General features: G+C 30.0%; 1 protein-coding gene across 5 annotated transcripts in view; it reads left to right on the forward strand.

Annotated features, from left to right (window-relative positions):
• eIF2A (eukaryotic translation initiation factor 2A) overlaps positions 1–20,922 on the forward strand; it is a 78,275-nt gene that overhangs the window by 14,849 nt on the left and 42,504 nt on the right. For all 5 annotated transcript variants that reach the window (XR_012758516.1, XR_012758517.1, XM_075379903.1 and 2 more), the window contains exons 4-7: positions 826–1,101; positions 7,709–7,788; positions 16,493–16,643; positions 19,184–19,529. Coding sequence is in view for 3 of the 5 variants with exons in the window: in XM_075379903.1 (XP_075236018.1) it covers positions 826–1,101; positions 7,709–7,788; positions 16,493–16,643; positions 19,184–19,529 (853 nt within the window). In the remaining 2 variants the exon portion in view is untranslated. The remainder of the gene's footprint in view (positions 1–825; positions 1,102–7,708; positions 7,789–16,492; positions 16,644–19,183; positions 19,530–20,922) is intronic.

Below are 20,922 nucleotides of genomic sequence, written 5' to 3' on the forward strand. Positions count from 1 at the left end.
AAAATTTTTAATAAAAATTAACTGTATTGTAAGTTTTTCATTAATTGTAACATCTATTAATTTTAGCATCTATTAATTTTTTTATTCTAATGTAGGCTAAATTTTCACATGTTTGGTGACTGATTGTTAAAATTGTATAATTGAAAAGTTACATACAGTTAGTAATAAACTTCATTGCTATACCATAGATTTTACCCTTTTACTCAATTAATCTTTAGTTCTAGAAATGTTTAGTTTGTTAAACTTTGTATCAGTTGTTTAGCATTTTATTCTGGGTATTTCGCCTCTAAATTGCTGTTTCTTTTGATATTGCAAGTGTTCTGAAATTTGTTTTGTTGGGATTCAAATTGTATTGGATTCATTGGGATCATTTGCCTAGGATCTATAAATGGCTGCAGCAATTTTATGCATGGTTTTTATTGTATTCTTTTTTGTGCCTCTATATTTTATATATCTAAACTTAAATAAAAAAATAGTAATAGTTGCTTACCTTTATTTTATTTAACTATTATTGTTTAGCTTTGTCTCAGCTTGAACATTTCTATAGTACCTTTATCATCAAAGATATTATCATTAATAAATTAAATGTTTGTAAAACAATTATACAATAGGATTTTTTTTTAATTTGACTGGCATTACTAATGCTTTAATCTTGATTCTTGTGTTTTGATCTTAATATTTCTGATGAATGGGAAACAATTTAAAAAATGCTAAAAGATAAATACAAGCAAATATTCATTTTTTACATTTATATTAATTGAAATTTAAAACTATAGGATGAAATTCCATATACTTATCATTGTTTGTGATTTTTTTATTTTTTAGTGTCACAAGCAAATCCACATGGTTCACCGAATTTGCACATATTTAAATGTGATACTGGAGAGTTAGTACATGTTTGGACCCATAAAAGACAGTCTGATTGGCAGCTACAATGGAGTAGTGATGAAAAAATATGTGCAAGGAGTGTGACCAGTGATGTAGTTTTCTTTAATGTACCAGAATTTAATAAGTCTAGCCTTAAAATTACTAACCAGAAAGTAGAAACGTTCAGTATAGCACCTGAAGGAAGTCCTGTACATGTTGTTTGTTACGTTCCAGGTATATAATTCATCTTGTTTTTATTTGTTATTATATCATACTAGCTCAATTAGGTTTAGTAGTTTTTGCTTAAAAGAGTAAACTCACAGAAATCATATTAAGAATTAGAATGTTTATACAGACTGCTTATTAGAGTTTATAAACAAAAGTAAGTCAATAAAGCGGCTGATTCAAGTAAGCGTCGAAGGTCTTTTTCTTATACACTCACAAACATAACCTAATTGTATGTAAGGTTGTAAAATTGTAATGTACGCAGTTTAATTAATGACTCTTAGGTACAGTATTTATTTAGTTAGATAACATGATACACTAAAACAAACTAATCTATTGAAAGAACAAAAAGAAAAACTTGTCCATTATTCTCATGTGTTTTTTAATCAATTCTATTAAATACAGTTTAAAAGATACAAAACAAAAATACTAAAAAATTGGGATTACTGTAAAATATAAATTTATAAAAAAGTTTTATGCAATTAAAAAACAAATCTGTAACATTCATATAGGCTACTTAAATTTCAGTTATTCTGTAATTCCATGTAACCGCTTCTCTTTTTTTAATTAAATTTTTTTTATGTCCCAAGGTATCATTTTCTACTTCAAAAAAATCATAGAACTGTTCTGATCTTCCTTCAACATATTTCCAAATTTTTTCCTAGAACTGATAGTGCATCTGTTATTTCTTTTAACGTGCTTGCGACCGAACTCCTCTGTTTCTTCAATCTCATTCTCTTCCAGCCCTTCATTCATAATTTCTGACACAACTTCATCATCAGTAACGAGAGAACAAACATTAATGTCCTTGTCAATAGAGAGCCACTGATTAATTTTTTCATCCACATCTTATTGAACTTAGCATAATGACATCATCGATGGTTTCAGTTTTTAATTCGTTGCTTTGCGTAATATTTGAGTTACATTCTAGCAGTATAATCTTTTTCGCTATAACATTCTCAGTCTACTGACGTCCAGCTTCATATAGGGGAATAGAAAAGATGAATAGTTCTCAAGAGTTTTTACAATTCTCTAGTCTTAAGGGCTGTATTAAAGCAGTTGTATTTGATGCCATGGATTTTTAAATTATAACTCCGCTGATCTATGAGCTGTACAGTCGTCTAAAATTAAAGCTACTTTTCTTTTCTTAGTGATTAATATTTCAATAAAAAACTGAGGAAAAAATTCAGACAGCATCCACGCTTTTTTATTTGAATTGTAATTTACTACCCTAATTAATCGCAGTTTGAATAAAATTCATATTCAGGTTTGAATTTATTTTTAAATTCCAACTTGTTAGACAACCTCCAGTTGTCTGGCCAACCATCTGTTGGCTTGAAGTCATGAGCACCAAATTTTTCAGCTAATTGTTCTCCTTTTATCATTAAGATTCCACAATTGATGGGCACATTTAACATTCCCGCATCAGTGAACCACTTTAATAAAGCGTGTTCAATATTTTCATTCTTATCATATATTGCCTCTTTCTGTTCACATAATCATTTAGGGTGACTGCAGCCTCCAGTTCTATGCAGCTTTTAATAATACGAGAAAGTGAAGTCTAAGAGAGTCCCAGTGTCATTACAGCTTCTCACTGACTGCATTTAGGAAGTTTATCATATTTTTAAAACTTCTAACTTTTCACGTAAATTTAAATCCTTATGTTATGTGATGTGGCTTTGAAACTCACAAAAATTTCAGTACTGTACTCAAAAAATAAACAGACAAAATCACAAATGAATGCTGTGAAACAATAGTAATAGTAGTAGTAATAGTAATAGATTTCAAGAGAGGTTCATAAATTGAGATATGCATATTTCAGAATACAGATACATAAAACAAATCTGCTCTCATTGGCTATCTTAATAATAAGAATTTCCTTTGATTAGCTAAATTTGCTTATTTATTTAGCCTACACTTTAGGTGTGTGGTAATTTATTTTTCTTAAAAAAAATTATATATATATATATATATATATATATATATATATATATAAAACAAGGACATGTTGTTATGTAAGTATGCATTAATAACCCTTTAAAGACTAAACCTTTTTTGGAGATTGTTAAAAAAAAATTACATGCGTTTATATAATATTGTTGGTAAAAAACTGATCAGTGCCTTTTGGTGACTATTTGTAAGGTTATGCTAAAAATTTATCAAATTTTTTATTATCTATATTTTTTTACTACTACAATTTACTATCAACTAAAAATTTTTTTGTGGTCAATTCTTAATTTTTCTAAAGATTAAAGAACCCAAAAACAAATAATAAAAGCAAAAAATGAGTTTGAAGTAACTTAACTCATATCAAGAAACAATTTTACTTTTTTTTGTCTTCAGTCGTTTGACTGGTTTGATGCAGTTCTCCAAGATTCCCTATCTAGTGCTAGTAGTTTTATTTCAGTATACCTCCTACATCCTATATACCTAACAATTTGTTTTACATATTCCAAACGTTGCCTGCCTGCTAATTTTTCCTTCTACCTGTCCCTCTAATATTAAAGCGACTATTCCAGAATGCCTTAATATGTGGCCTATAAGTCTGTCTCTTCTTTTAACCATATTTTTCCAAATGCTTCTTTCTTCATCAATTTGCCGCAACACCTCTTCATTTGTCACTTTATCCACCCATCTGATTTTTAACATTCTCATATAGCACCACATTTCAAAAGCTTCTAATCTTTTCTTCTCAGGGACTCTGATCGTCCAAGTTTCACTTCCATATAAAGTGACGCTCTAACATATACTTTCAAAAATCTTTTCCTGACATTAAAATTAATGTTTGATGTAAACAAATTAAATTTGTGACTGAAGGTTCGTTTCGCCTGTGCTATTTGACATTTTTATATCGCTCCTGCTTCGTCCATTTTTAGTAATTCTACTTCCCAAATAACAAAATTCTTCTACCTCCATAATCTTTTCTCTTCCTATATTCACATTCAATGGCTCATTATCGTTATTTCTACTACATTTCATTACTTTCGTTTTGTTCTTGTTTATTTTCATGCAGTAGTTCTTGCATAGGACTTTATCCATGCCATTCATTGTCCCTTCTAAAACATTTTTACTCGCAGCCATAATGAATTACTTCATCAGCAAATCGTAGCGTCTTTATCTTTTCTCCTTCTACTGTTACTCAGGATCTAAATTATTCTTTAACATCATTAACTGCTAGTTCTATGTAAAGATTAAAAAGTAACAGGGTTAGGAAACATCCTTGTCAGACTAACATTCTTATTACAGCTTCTTTCTTATGTTCTTCCTGTAAATGTTAGCAATCGTTCTTCTATCCCTGAATTTGAACCCTAATTTTTTTTAAAATTACATTTATTCCAGTCTACGTTATCGAACGCCTTTTTCAGGTCTATAAACGCCAAGTATGTTGGTTTGTTTTTCTTTAATCTTCCTTCTACTATTAATCTGAGCGCTAAAATTGCTTCCCTTGTCCCATTAATATTCCTGAAACCAAATTTATCTTCTCATAACACTCTCTACTCAATTCTTCTGTACAGAATTGTAGTTAAGATTTTTGATGCACGACTAGTTAAGCTAATTGCTCTAATTCTTCACATTTATCTGCTCCTACTTTCTTTGGTATCATGACTATAACACTCATTTTGAAGTTTAACAGAACTTCCCCATTTTCGTAAATATTACACCAGTTTGTATAATCTATTTATCGCTTCCTCGCCTGCACTGCGCAGTAATTCTACAGATATTCCGTCTATTCCAGGAGCCTTTCTGCCATTCAAATCTTATAATTCTCTCATAAATTCATATCTAGTATTGTTTCTCTCCTTTCAACCTCTTTGACTTTCTCTGAACACCATTTCCTAATTCATTTCCTCCATGTTACTCGTCAATATATTCCACCCGTCTATGACTTTTCCTTTCTTATTATTAATCTGTGTACCATCTCTATTTAATATATTATATTTTAATTTATGTACCACAAGATTTTCCTTAACTTTCCTGTATGCTCCATTTATTTTACCAATGTTCATTTCTTTTTCCACTTTGTATCCAAAGTATGTCTGATCAAACCTTAGTATTTCAGGTGATAAACATACATAAGAAAGAAAGAGTTGAGCAGATAGTATAAAGCAACACATTAGTATACCGCATTCTATTGTAATATAATGCATTCATAACAAAACAGTGGAACCATTTATAAATGTAAAAATCACTTACTTTCAGACCATGGTGGAAAGTAACATTAAGTGCATTAATTGCTGCTTCAGTAAAAAGAAAATATTTTTCTTATGGCTAATATTTAATTAGTGGCTGAAGTTGCATTGGAAATAATACAGAAGTACTCTCAACTGTGACTTTTAATTAATTACATGGTTTATTAGAAAACACACTTCTATATATATATATATATATCTTTAATATCATTATCATTGTCCTTATTTTTAGAATGGACACTGCATGGTGATATTATATATGACCTGGTAATAAATAATGAACAGCTAATAATTTTAAACAAATTAAATTCTTTTAATGAAAATTTAAAATTCACATTTGAAATGGAAATTGTTTAATGTCACTATCAAAATAAACGAGGACAACTGAATTTAAACTTCAGTATGTAGAAAACTACATCTAATATAACAATCAATAAAAAAAATCAAATCGCCCTTTGTCTCGTAAAGCTAACACTTATACAAGTATGATTAATAGAGCAATCAATACATACATAATAACAAAGTAAAATTAAATAATGAAATATACATCATAAAACTTACTGTAGTTGAAAATGAATATGATATTACTTTAATTAAAGTTATTTATAAAAGACAATTACCAAAACACAGTAACAAAATAACTATTAGTCAAACCAAATTACACTTAGAGGGAAACAAATTGTTACCTGGACTTTTATAAGTGAAATGGTAAAAGGGCTTATAATAAATGTAAAAACAATAAATGCGTGAGAAAGAGGTGATGTAGGAGTGATTTGGGGGGGTTAGGAGGTTGAAAAAATTTTTTTTTCCAATACAAAAGTTGTAGGTCATGCAAATATCTACAACTTTTGAACATAACCTTAAAATTTCCAAGAAAAATGCGAAAAATCTTTTTTTTTTATTTTTCATTTCTGCAAAAATAATTTAATTTTGACGAAAAACTTTGTGAAAGTATACTTTTCTTTGTCTTAAATAACCACAAATTTTTTGACATCAACTTTCACTGGAAATTGCAATAATACTATTTTTCAACCCCCCAAATCAACAACTCCACATTCTCCGCTCACGCATTTATTTTTTTTTATGTTTATTATAAGCCCCTTTACCATTTCCACTTATAAAAGTCCAGGTAACTATCTTTTTTCCTCTTCTGAATGAGTTATTTTTATCGGTCTATATCTTTTAACCAATATGTGTAATAAGACTTCTGATACATATAATAAGAAAAGTGAAAACATGTACATAAAGTACTTATACACTAATATTATCAAAAAACATTACCAAAAGTTACAATAAAAGAATATTTACACTAGTATTCATATTTAATAATCAAATATTTAAAAACAAAAATAATAAATTATCTATCTGTGAGAAATTTATAGATTTAAACATAATGATTGTGATTGTATTTAGGAAAAACAGATGTTATCCATTCAGTCGTGTCCGACCCTCGGTGATTCTATTGACAAGTTTTCTCCATCCATTTCTGTCATTGGCTGCTTCTTTCAGTTGTTTCATGGGCATGCCTGTCATCTTTGACGGTGTTAACCCAGCGGGTCCATGGGCGGCTTTAAAACTAGATAGCTTGAACATAGTAAAAATTACAAAAATAATAAATTAGGTTTATCTAATTAAACAATAAACATTCTATTTCTTATATAACAAATTAGAAATGTTAGAAATTAATAAAGATGACATAAAATTAAATATATTAGAAAAATATTCCATATATAAATACAAACAAGATTTAAATTTGATAAACCATCAGACAGTGTATTGGGGAGACAGTTTATAAAAACAGCAACAGATAGAATTCATATAATAAATTAACATGCAATTTTCATTATTTTAGTATTTTTAATTTTTATTATGCAGTTAATTAATTATTATCATATTATAATAGGATATTATTATCCTATTTCAATATGACTGGATGTGGGATCTTTTGAAAGTACTTTTAATGGTAAAATTAAGGTAAGATATATCTTATCTCGATATTTTGTACTAGGTGATTTATAATTAGGATTTAAAAATATATATTTTTTTGTTTTTCGGTTTCTGAAAAAGAAATTGCGGTTTTAAATTAAATTTACTTTATTAAGATTTAGAATTAAAAATGTATATATTTTATTACATTAAGTATACAAAGGCTAAAAAAAAAATACCTCATGAAACTCAATATTAGCACAGTTAACAGCCCTGTAGATATCAACCCAATAATCCACGCACTGGTGAGCATGTCTGCAGAGGAATCACTTCCACGGCTGCTATTTTCATTGGTGAAGGTGGTCAAGTGACTAGATTTCTTCTTTGTGTGAGAGTTATATAGCCTCAAAAGCTTCTAAAAATTAGTGGTTTTATTTTTTGTTATAATTACTGTTGACAAAATGTTGTTATATTTTATTGATTTTATGGTGTTTTTTTAGGCAAATCAGGCCCATCTTTTGGAAAATTATACCAGTATCCAAAATTTGATACACCTATTGCTAGTAAAAGCTTCTTCCAGGTATGTATTATATTTCTCTTTTTACTATGTTTTTTGTCAATGAAAAAGTGACCACTCTGTTTTTTTTTTCTTCTGGTATTTATTCACAAATGTGATTCTATCAGTGTAATATAAGTATAAACTGGGAATCTGCATTAGAAGAAACTTTGCTAATGAGATTTCATTTAAGAAAGTTGCCTATGTATGACTTATCTACCAATAGAATCATCTGAAAGGCTTCGGGATTTATCTAAAACTGATGCTGCACCTGGTGCAGCATCAGTTTCAAAAAAAGTTTCAAAACTTTTCAAATTTTCGTTGAAAAGTAATTGATAGCACAACAGTTGCTTTATTAATGAAGTCTAATAAACTTGGTGGAAAAGTTTCATATATGGATTAAGTTAAACGTCTTATTATAAGGTTTTAGATTTGTAACTGTAATTTTTTATTTCAATAACTGCTAATTGTGATTATACATAAATATTAAAAATAATGTGAATAACATATTGTAAATAAAACTAAGTTTGAGCTAACCTTCCTATCAGCCAGTGCGTTAAATAAGCCTAGACTTTTTCATATTGTGAGTTTTAATGAATAATTTGTAAACTTTTAATTATATTGGTTACACTTGTGCATCTTTTAATTAGAAAATATTATCAACTGCAAAGATGTACCAATAAGCGTATAGTAAGATCCAACAAATTAATATTTTAGTTAAAAAGAATGTGATTTTTAAGGAAAAGATTTTATGGAAACTTTGATAGGCTTTGCTATTTATTTTTACAGATTCTTTTAATAAAGAATGTATAATCTGTATGTTACTATAAAATAAAATCAGTTATGTGGCATGAACCAGTTCAGTGGTGACGTTCGTAAACTGCATTAATGTTACCATCATTTTTTGATGAGGAAGGTGCCCAAATCTATGATTTTCATCAGTTAATTATTCTGCTCAGTTTAAGATGATTGAACCCTTGTAGCTCTGCAGTCTGTATTTTATTTATATTTTAAGTGTAATAATGTTTTATTAGTTTATTTAATTTTACTGAGTTTAAAGTAAAGTTCAACATAAACACATTGTTGTCGATATTTCATTTTTACTTTGTTAAAAATCTGAAGGCTAATAATACATGGGGTTTAGCAACTAGCAACAGTCACATGACACATCTGATTATTTTCTCCTGTTAATCATTCCATCCATACAGAATATCTTATTGATCAGTGAATCTACATTTTTATTTTTTCTCTATGGTTACACTCCATTCACAAATTTGTTCTTTTACTTCCTGTTTTATTATGTATGTATTAACTGAAAACCAATGGGAACAGGATACATTCTTTCCATTGCTACCTTATTTATTGCAGATTATGTTTTCTTCACTATATTTCAGGTCAATTTTGTTTAAAATGTTAACATTCTATATCATTAAATGCCTGCCTTTTATTACATCTAAATGTAATCTAGGTACCAATTAATTTGACAGACAGATTGGTGTCTTTCTTATTCTTGCATGTTTTTTAAATTTTACTTTATACACACACCTTCTATCACATGTTCTATTCACCTTTAAGCTATTCCAATAAAATATTTTCATTGCTTGAGTTATTAGTGATTGTATGGTAACCCTTGCTTTCTTTTGTACGGTGACTGTTACTCAGATAAAAAATTTAACTATTTCTCCATTCTCTTAAATTTTGCATATTAATGTACAAAGGGCATTGGGAAAGTTCTACAACACAACTTAATTTTGTTTTTTAAATAATTTTCAAAATAATCATCACACATTATAAAGACAGCCTCAAAGAAATCCTTCAATGTTTCATCACTCATTGTCCCAAACCTAGGTCAGTGATGGTGAACATTTTTACCAAGTGGGTAAATGTGATTAATTTTACTTTGAACTGAACTCCATGGGTCACTTATGAGCAATTAAGATATGAAATTTGAATATATAAAAAAATTTATTTTGGTGTAATTCACAAGCTATTTTATTGATATATGTTATTTGTGTATATAAAATGTAATATAAAGAATATAGATACAATATATAAATTATGACAGTCAATAAAATATAAAAATGATTTAATGTGAAATTTGTTATAGTTTGTTTTGAGATAATTAATATATGTTTGGTTCATATTTAGTATTCATTAATTTTATGTATGCAGTAGTTACTTCACTGACAAATTGTATTTTTTTATTCTGTTTAATAAAATTTATTGATAAAAACAGTTGCGTTCATACATTTATAAAACCAAACATTGTTAGAGTGAATTTGCAAATTTCTTAATTGCATTAATTGTACCTGCAAGTTAATCCCAGTCCTTCAGTTTAATATTTTCACTTATTTAATATTATCTCATATTTATCAGAAATTTGTTCATAAATCTGTTTCTGTAACTGTAATTAAAATGTCAAATTTGCTTTTCTATTTAATACTGTTAAATTATATTAATTCAATTTCTTTCTTTCTTTCTTTCTTTTTCCTGTTTAGCCTCCGATAACTACCATTCAGATAATACTTCAGAGGATGAATGTGGATGATATATATGTATGAGTGTAAATAAAGTGTAGTCTTGTACAGTCTCAGTTCAACCATTCCTGAAATGTGTGGTTAATTGAAACCCAACCACCAAAGAACACCGGTATCCACGATCTAGTTTTCAAATCCATGTAAAAATAACTGGCTTTACTGGGACTTGAACGCTGGAAGACTCGATTTCCAAATCAGCTGATGATTTGGGAAGACGCGTTCATCACTAGACCAACCTGGTGGATATTAATTCCATTTCTAAATTATCAATACCTAACCCTGTGTGAAGGAAGTCAACTCAATTTTTTAAAGATTTGATTTTATATGAAAACAAATAAATGCCATGTATTTTTTCAGCTATTTAAATAGATTAAATCTATCAATAAAAGTTTATTTTATTTTTTCCATTATTAATATATATTTAACACAATTTCCACGAGTATCAGTATCATATCCAAAAATACATAAATTTTAAAAATGTTTCATTTTGTTCATTTTTGTGAATATTTTCAAACATGGTCGATGCAATTTGACCCGTCCCTGAAATTTTTTTTGTTCAGTTTATTAAATTAGGAATGATATCACTTGCAAACATTAAAACATTCAACCATTCTACATTTGATAACTTGTCATAAATATTAATTTTTTCATGTAAAAATAGTGTAATTTCCTCCAAAATTGACAATATTACCATGACTCAACCACTGAAAATTATTATTCTACCTTGAACGTCTGAAGTATTGAAAATCTATTTCCTCTAATTGAGAAAGTCTTTATGGAGTGCTCTTGCATGTATAAAATTAAAAATTATTGTTACAACTGGCATTATATTTGAAAAAGTTTCCAATCTCACTTTGCACATAGAACTTCTTGATGATTAAGGCAATGAAATTCAATTAAAAAATATTCAATATATTTATTTATTGTTAAATAAATCCAACATTCTTCTCAACCCTGCTTGATGCACCATCACTTGTTACTAAAACAATATTCTTAAAATCTGTTCACTTCTGTAAATGCATCACTAAATTCTTTAAAAATATTCATACCAGTTGTTTTACCTTTTAAAGTTATGAATGTTATTAATTCCTCCCTCATTATATTTTTAGATTTATATGTGGCTAAAACAGCAAATTGTTCATTGTTCTCATTATCTAAAGCAATGGAATTAATGTCAGGATATTTTAAATCACTATTAACTTGATAAGTTGTATTTTTCTCTAATGCTAATTCTTATTTTTTACTGATTACGATTAATTTGTAACTCAGTTATGCAGTTTCATTATTAAACATTTATCTTTGAGATCAACAAAGTATAATGTTGCACCACATTCAAAAAATGTTTCTTTTTAAAACCCACCCTCTGAAAGAGGTTTTCCAAGTCAAACAATGAAATCTGATGTGTTAAAATTATATCCTATTCAGTTAGCTTATAGAGTTTAAGTAAACAAACTGGTGTGTATAAGTATTCAGACTGCAGATTCACAAGCATATCCTGTAAAACATGATGCATATAACTATATGACTATATAGTTATATGCTATATGATTATATAGCATATAACTATGTGATGTTAATATTCAGTAACCGTGCACTATTTTATTTTAAATTATTATACGAGGGACATTCAATAATTAAAGAGACAAATTCATGTAGAAATGAAACAGTTTGTAGGAGTTTTGTACTTTCATGACTTTAGGTTGGCGTCACTGGGATGAGCTGAGAGCAGCCGACAGGTAAAAATTATTTTGTTTATAACCTCAATTTTGCATTTAACGATGGCGTTAGTTGCTTTCTGTAGGTGAAAAACCTGCTAAAATCTTTTCTCGAATGATTTTACAGTTTGGTGAAAGTAGTATGAACAGCGGAATTTTTTTTAATAATTGGGTAAAACGATTCAAAAACAGTCAAACCTCACTGATTGATGAGCAATGTCCTGGCCAGCCAATTGAAGTGTCAACTCCTTTGCTTGAAATAGGCATTGACGACATTTGTGAAGACTGACATATTACAGTTGAACATATAGCAAAAAGAGTTGCAGTACGTGTTGGTACAGTTCATCTTAATGTTATCAGTAACAAGCTTAAGTACAGCAAAACAAGTGCAAGGTGGGTCCTGAAGAGTTAATGCAACAACACAAGGAAGCAAAGAATGGAAGGGTGAGACCACCTTTTTCCCGTAAACAAGATTTTAATGTGTGAAACTTGGGTTCACCATTTTGAACCAGAATCCAAAAGAAAAGTATAGAATTGAAGTATACCAGCTCACCTGTCTGAAAGAAATTCAGAATGCAAGCATCAGTGAGAAAAGTCATGTTGACTGTCTTTTGGGGTGCCCAAGGTATTGTCTTGTAATTATTTGGAAAATCAGCCTACAATAAACAGTGTCTACTGCAGAGACATGCTGATGAAAAAAGTAAAGCCCAACAATGAGAAATAAACATCATGGATCTCAAAGAAAAGGTGTGATATTGCTACACAATGCTCGCCCTCACTCCGTCTAGCTGACCCAAGAAACCATTGGAAAAATGGGTTGGGAGATACCACCTCATCCTCCCTACAGTACAGATTTGGATCCCTTAGATTTTCATTTGTTTGGTCCACTCAAGGAGGCATTACATGGGAAAAAGTTCAGCAACAATGAGGTCAAAGAATTTATGGGAAAGTGTTTCAAACAACAAGACAAAGACTTCTTTGCATCAAGTATAAAAATAACTAGTTCATCGTTGGGACGTGTATTAATATTGGTGGAGATTATGTTGAGAAGTAGTAAAAGTTTCATTTTGTAAAAATACACAGTTTTTTTTCTACATAAGTTTGTCTCTTTATTGAATGTCCCACGTATATATTTTAAATTTAAATAAACATTAAACAATGTAATTATACATTTTATTTGAGTTTTTTTAATAGTTATGAAAATGTTAATTGGCTGTCTACAAACAGTAAAATTTCACTGATATCTTAGATTAAATTTCTGTGGTAATAAATTATAAATCAATTCAGTTTTCGTCATTTGATTGCGAGAAATCCATAGTGCTGTCAGTATTAAGAGATAAAAAGGAAGACTCAGTTTTGTTTTCTATTGTAATATCCAATTCCCAATAATTTGGTTCAGCAGTATGTTACATGTTTTATACAACTTTTCCGCTGCAGCTGGCCTGTTTTGTCCATAGCTTTTAAGCATAAATATTTAACATCAGATATTCTAAAAGTAGTATTTTCTGATGTTTTTGTATCTTTTGATTTAACCCCAAATTAACTCAGTTGGATTGAGTTCACAATTGTAGGAAGGTGAATTGTAGGAAGGCTGTATGGCTTTATCACTGGATCTTGCTAACTCATATACACTTCAAAATTACTTATAATTCATGAAACCCTTTATAATAATTGGACCTTAGGTTAATCTTCTTTATAAATCACTGCTTTTGAACTAAGTCGCATTTAATATCATCCTTTTTTCAAAACTGCTGGAATTTTTTCCTCTTTACAAAATGTGATAAAGGGGCGTTACCTAAGACAAACTGATTTATCTTCCAGAAGAGGTAACACATCGCTAAACCATTTCTCAAAAGACGTGCCATTGATCTCGTTATAATAGTCTGCTGTAGATTTAAATTAAAAAATCCAGAGATCACTGTTGATATGTATAATTATGGAAGCCTACCTTTACCCAATGGAGCCTTATTTACTGGTTTATAAACCACACAGAAAAGCTTCTTTAATGAGTTCACAGCTTCATCTTATCAAAACCTTTTTACAAATCGCGTTTTTATTGAAATCTTCAACTTTTTCTCCAGTTGACCTGTGGGGTTTTGTTTTTTTAGGAGAATGTAATTCATTAGAAGATATACTTCCGAATCACATTATACACTGAAGCAGCACATCTTCCACATATATTAGTAGTTTTTATTAATGATATCTGAAATCAATGCTGTTGGATTACTCTGTATTTGCTTTTTTAACCATTTAAAATGGTGTATTTTTCCATATGACTTGTGGGCTTTTTTTAGCGCCGTTATCAGCTGAATGAGTATCAGACATTGTGTCAAAATAATGGTACAACTCAACTCGTACAGACACAAATCTAGGAATACACTATACTCAAGTTCCAGTAAACTTAAAAAAAATTTGCATTACCAGTTATTAACTTAAATAACAGTAGAGTAAATAAATATAGAAGCACAAAAATTTAACTTGGAACAAAAAAGTGATCGTATGAAAAGATTAAGGGGTTTAATATAGCTGAAAGGCATAATATAATAAATTTATAAACATTTGATTACATGAGTACATTTGATTACATATGTCTAATTAATTATTTTGCAACTAATATAAGTAAGGCAATGATTATTGTGATAATAAGTATGCGTTTTGAATTTGCACTGATATATAGGACATGACTCAGTAGAAACATGATGATATCACTAACACAATGTTTGTTTATTCTTCACTCTGCAAGCTAACTGAATACAGTATAGAAGTTTAATATTGTTTTTATGAATAATGAATGATTTAAATACATTGGCTTGCGTATTATATTTTTTGAGAAAAATTCTTTTCTAACTTCTCTGTTGAAGAAACAAGATTCTTGTGTACTATTTCAAAATGTCTGCGTTGTTAGAGCAAAGTGTAACATTTCATACAAATTAAGCAGTGTTCTGTTTTTTACCTCAAATTTGTCAAACCAATCTGAATGACTGTCTTGCTTTTGTCCTATTCAGTTTTTCGTAGCCACTGGTTCTGACATGCCTTTAAAAAGTCTCAACTGTAAGAAGAAATGATAGCATAACATTTAATAACAATTAAAAGAATTTGTAAAAATATACAAATTTAACATTCTACATACAAACCAAATATTCTGTTGTAATTTTTCAGAGAATTCTTTAAAGATAACAAGTGGGTAATTCATAATAGTTGTGGGTCAATGATTCGCCATCACTGCCATAGGTGGTTATCATTGCTCATAAAATGCCTCCCATTCAGTCTGTTTTTTACCTGAGAAGTCAGGGGCAAGGTCAGGACTGTAGGAAGGGTGCTCTAATAGTATTATAACAGTGCTGGCCAAATACTGAACAAATTTTGGAGGAGTGCACTGGAGTGTTATCACAGTGAAGAGACCTTGTGTTCCATCCTTTGTTTGGGCATAGCCTCTTGAGAGCTTCAACAACTTTAGCCAGACATACCTCGGTAACCCGCTTCCTGTAACTGTCTTCTGAGTTTCTGACACAACTTGCTCTATAACTCCTCTCTTGCTAAAAAAAAAAACAGCTACTGTTCATTTTTTACTTTACGGATCTGAATTTTCTAACAGTCATAAGTGTCTCCTCATCTTTGAACCCCCCCACAGTTTGTTCTGAGCCTTGATCGGTATGTCATAATAATAGTTGTTTCATCACCTGTCAGTTCAGTTGGGGAGATTTCCCATTTTCATACCTTTTTAGCATTTCACGTCATACGTCATGAAACACGAAGTGCCGTCTAATATCAGACAAATTATATAGCATCCAAAGAGTGCAAAGCTTTCTAACTTAAAGATGATATCGCAGAATAGCATGAAGTGATGTTGCATTAATGCCAAAAGACAATTTTCTATTTAGGTCACACACCTCTTGGTTTTGAGCGTTTTTCGACCTGACCTTGGAGCATCCTCAAGGCTGAAATTTCCCCTTTCAAACTCACGGTACCACCTAAATTTATTTTAGAATGAGGATCTTCTCCAAGGACAAGAGTCATTTCCTCTAAACACTAATCAACACTTGACCTCACGTTCAAAATAATATTCAGTTTTCAGCCATGATGCATATTGCTACCTCTTCTCATTAACACAACTAAAAAGCAAATGACACTGAGACAGTGACTAGAGCAGCTACAGTACAGGTCGGGACCTGCCTAAAGTCATGCTAACTTGTAACTGCCTGTGATGATCCATCATATTGCAAAACTTCCTTAACACCCTTTGTATATAAAGTTATTCGTTTTTAGTACTCTCAAGCAGCAGCATTGCTTGTAAACTATAGTAGCTAATACTGTTTTCATCTGATGCATTTTGGTTTGTTCCTTGGAAATAAGAAAAAGGACTACTATCATAATTATCTGCAAATAAATCTATGGATATTAAAAATTGTGTATATAACATAACATGATGATTAATATAATTCTCATTTATATTATTACGGTTTAATATTTTTATAGGCAGATAAAGTGGACATACTATGGAAAAGAAAAGGAACAGGTGTACTTCTTTTAACAAGTGTCGAAGTAGATAAAAGTGGTTCATCGTATTATGGCAAACAGTCATTACACTTCATGTCTTGTAAAGGAGAAACTGCTATGGTATTATTAAGTATGTATTATTTATTTTTATCATTTATTTTATATGAACATGTTAATGATGCTAATTTTTTCATAATATGTCTTTTAATAATAGTAATAATGTTAATGCAATCAACAGTATTGTGCTGTAGCAGAGAAATGTTACTTCGATAATTTCTTTACTTTACTGACATATCTTTAGTGATAAAATATGGATCAAATATGTCTTTCAGACATATTTGATTCATAGATTCTTTGTGTAAACAAGTATTGTTTACTTTTACATATCACTTGTAGTAATAATAATAATAATAATAACAGTTCAATAAATAATTCTTTGGTTAGTTTAGTTCTCCTACCTACCTTAAAACACAAAGCTGTACAGTAAAGTAATTTTTAAATGTTTTAAGTTTTAGTAGATGCATCCTTTGTCTTTTTTTTTTGTATTATTCAATTTGATGTTATTGTAGTTTTTTAAATTTCTTTATTTTTATACAGTCATCAGAATATACATTAGAAACAAAATTTGAATAACGGTTTAATTTTTTCTTTAATAAAAATATGTACATTTTAATCTGTATTAATGAAGCAAGCTTCAAGACTATGTAGGATACTTTAAATGGTATGTTTATCATTATATGTGATGGTTTTTAAAGTATGCTTGATTTGTAAGGACTATTTCGAAAAGCATAAAATTAGCGTAAAAGTTTGATTGAAAACTAAATAACTTCAACTTACCAATATGGGCTACTTAATGGTTGGTTGTAATGATGTCTGTTCAGCAAAAATTGAGGTAACTTTTCTGAAATTACAGTGATATAAGCATAAGTCTCTGAAAGTATTGTAGTGTAGCTATTGGTTGTGCAAAATTGAGCTCTAATCCCTTGGATTATGTTGATATGAAGCAATGGGAAATGAATAAGAGTATACTGCAATGGAAGGAAGACAGATAATGAAATTTCAGTGAGTACAGCCGCCTTTCTATTTTTTCCCTTAAACACTAAGTTTTATTGTATAATTATATATGTTTTTCTTTCAAAAAATATTTCATAACCATCAAAATAAAATTTTTCTTAATACACACAAGTTGTGTATGCATGATGGGTGATTAATTTTATTTTTTTAACTCCCCTCTTCTTGTATGTCATATGATTACAATATTAAATGTTTTTATAATAACTGTAATTACAATCTTATACAGTAATATAAAAATTGTAAAATAATAATTGCACATTACATTACAAAAATACACGGTCAGGCAGCATAAGAAATTCACACCCCTCCACTGTAAAACTATAATTTTGGTGTACTACTGAATGTTTTTGTTCAAAGCAGAAACTGACAAAATGTACTATAGAGCTGTAAATACAAAAAAAAAACAAACATTAAAAAAATCCTTTTCCATTTTGAGACTTGTCAGTTGCTTATTTTTAGTAAATCAAGGTCATTCATTATATTGAGCATTCTTATTTTGAAGTATATGATAACTGGAATTAAGCTAGTTTTATTAATTCCAGTTTACAAGTTTACATTAACATGAAACATCTAAAATTAACATTAACCTGTTAAATGCCGTTAACCCAATAATGGGGGATTTGAAAGGCTATTTTTTGCCGCCTGTAAAATATGAACCGATTGTTGTATTCATAAGCTGTTATTATCGATGGAAAGAACAGATTTCAATCTTTAACGTTATGTAGTTTGTATCTGTACATTGTAAAGGGAAATTTTGTTATAGAAATTTGAAGTTGCATCACTGAGGCCAGCGGAGGAAGCCGGTCGTGTGAATATGCTATGAAAAACATCTCCCATTGCAACCTCGTACGTTAGCTTTGTATTCAGTTTGAATTTGTCGTTTTCGTAGAGCGTAGCGACATCGGGATCATTCGGTTGGTGTTATTTTTAACAGAGTTGGTCGAGTTACAAGTGGGAGGGGGATTTTTTGTCAACGTTTACGCAAACTCTTGTGTAGGCTTAGCCTTTTGTCCAAGAAGCTTGTACCATTACTCAATGTATAGAACAAAGATAGGAGAATGAGAATAAATTGTCACTTTATATCACTCCAGCAGGGTGGGGCTGAATTCCATCATTTTCGCATTGTTGCCAAGCGAACCCCACGCATCCCGGTCTCGCCATTCATGTTAGTTTTCATTTTCTTACTCAAATTTGGACCAAATTTATTTTTTTGAATCTGCGAAATGTGCTTTATAAAACTGTGTATAAAAAATTTTTACTCTGGAAAGGGTTAAACGAAGAAAGTCACGTATTGTTTCTGAATTTTTTTATGCTTGTCGGATTTTCAGCTGTAACATACGTAAAAAAAAATCGCACAGACATACGGTTCAGTTTCTTCGAATCTATGAATCTTTTTCTATTAGCCTGTATTTTTTTCTATTTTTTCCGACTATAAATGAATGAGTAGTGACAAATTACAATTTTTCACGCATGTAATTAGTAACTCGCGAGAGAAGACTCGCGACCCATGCGGATTTAGAAAGGTTAACATTATATTATTATTTTTCATTGAATTACTATTTTTATTGGCTTTATCTTTATTTATTTTTTTTTTAGGTAAAGAGGGGCCAATTTATAGTGTTGAATGGAGTCCCATAGGTAATGAATTTTGTGTTGTTTATGGACTGGTGCCTGCAAAAGCAACATTATTTAATTTAAAATGTGAACCAATATTTGAATTTGGCTCAGGACCACGTAATGCTATATATTACAATCCATTTGGAAATATATTATTGCTCGGTGGTTTTGGTAATTTAAGAGGACAGGTTGAACTTTGGGATATGACTGAGCGTAGACTAATTGCTAGAATGGATGCTCCTGATACAACATTATTAGCATGGTCTCCTGATGGTGAACATTTTATGACTGCTACTACAGCTCCTAGATTACGTATGTGTAATGGGTAAGTTTCTTTTACTGATATGAATATTCATTATTAATAAAAATCAAATTTTTTAATGTTTATTTTTTATCTGTCTCTATGGGATGATTAGCACATCTTCATGTTTATAAACCTTTTTTTTTGTCCAATAATTATATTTGCTCTCCTACATGAAATTTTTTTTAATTAATTATACAGTGGAGACTACAATTTGACACACTTGGCTTATGGTAGTGACAAATTATAGAATAAGATGAATTGTTAAGCTGGACAAAAAACCATAAAAATGAAATATATTTAATTTTTAATATAAAAAGGTTACTTTTACGTGTAGTTAACTGTAGTCTGTGATTATAATAGGTAACTATTTTTTGCTTGGCAAGATTTATTTTGTTCAAGGGTATAATAAAAAGTCGATTATGAATCACGAGACTTTGCCGCTTGAGTGCTCAGTGATACAGAGTAGCTGGACCAAAGGTGCAACCATATAGGAGAGATATCTGTTGAGAGCCAGACTAAGGAATGATTCCTGAAAGAGGGCAGCAGCTCTTTCAGTAGCTGTTACGGGTGTAGGTCAGGAGGACTTGTCAGCATCACTCAATCTTCTGAGTACTTGGCAACTGAAAGCAATGAAAACTACAGCTGCTTTTTTCCAAGAAAATTAACGCTCTGCATTTTCATATAACAAAGATGGAGGTGTCTTCCTTAATAAAATATTCCGGAGGTAAACTACTCCCCCGTTTGGATCCAGGTGGGGACTACTAAGGAAGGGGTCACTAGAAAATTAAAAAATATTCTATGAGTTGGAGCATGGAATGTTAGAAGTCTAAAAAAGGTTGGTAGATTAGAAAGTTTGAAGAGGGAAATGGGTAGATTAAATGTAGATGTAGTAGGAATTAGCAAGGTTCGGTGGAAAGAGGAAAATGACTTTTGGTCAGGTCATTTTAGAATAATTAACACAGTTTCAAATAAAGGGCAGGCAGGAGTAGGTTTAGTAATGAACAAGAAGATAGGGAAGAGAGTAGAGTATTTCAAAATGCTTAGCGACGGAATCATTGTAATAAGGATAAAACTAAAACCTAAGCTGACAAAGATTGTTAACATCTTGTAGGCACAAGTGCCCATGATTATGATGAGGTAGAATGTGTATATTAAGAAATTGACAAAGCAATTAAATGAATAAAAGAGAATGAAAATTTAATAATAGTTGGAGATTGAATAGTAAGCATTGGAAAAGGCAAGGAAGGAAATATAGTGGGTGAATACGGGCTGGGCAAAAGGAATGAAAGAGAGGACTGACTTAGAGTTTTGCACGAAGTATAATTTACTAATTGCCCACACCCAGTTAAAAAATCATAATAGAAGAATAAACACATGGAAAAAAGTGATACTGCATCATGGTTAAGCAAAGATT

The sequence above is a fragment of the Lycorma delicatula genome, chromosome 12, assembly GCF_047948215.1.
Source record: "Lycorma delicatula isolate Av1 chromosome 12, ASM4794821v1, whole genome shotgun sequence".
In the NCBI taxonomy this organism is placed as follows: domain Eukaryota; kingdom Metazoa; phylum Arthropoda; class Insecta; order Hemiptera; family Fulgoridae; genus Lycorma; species Lycorma delicatula.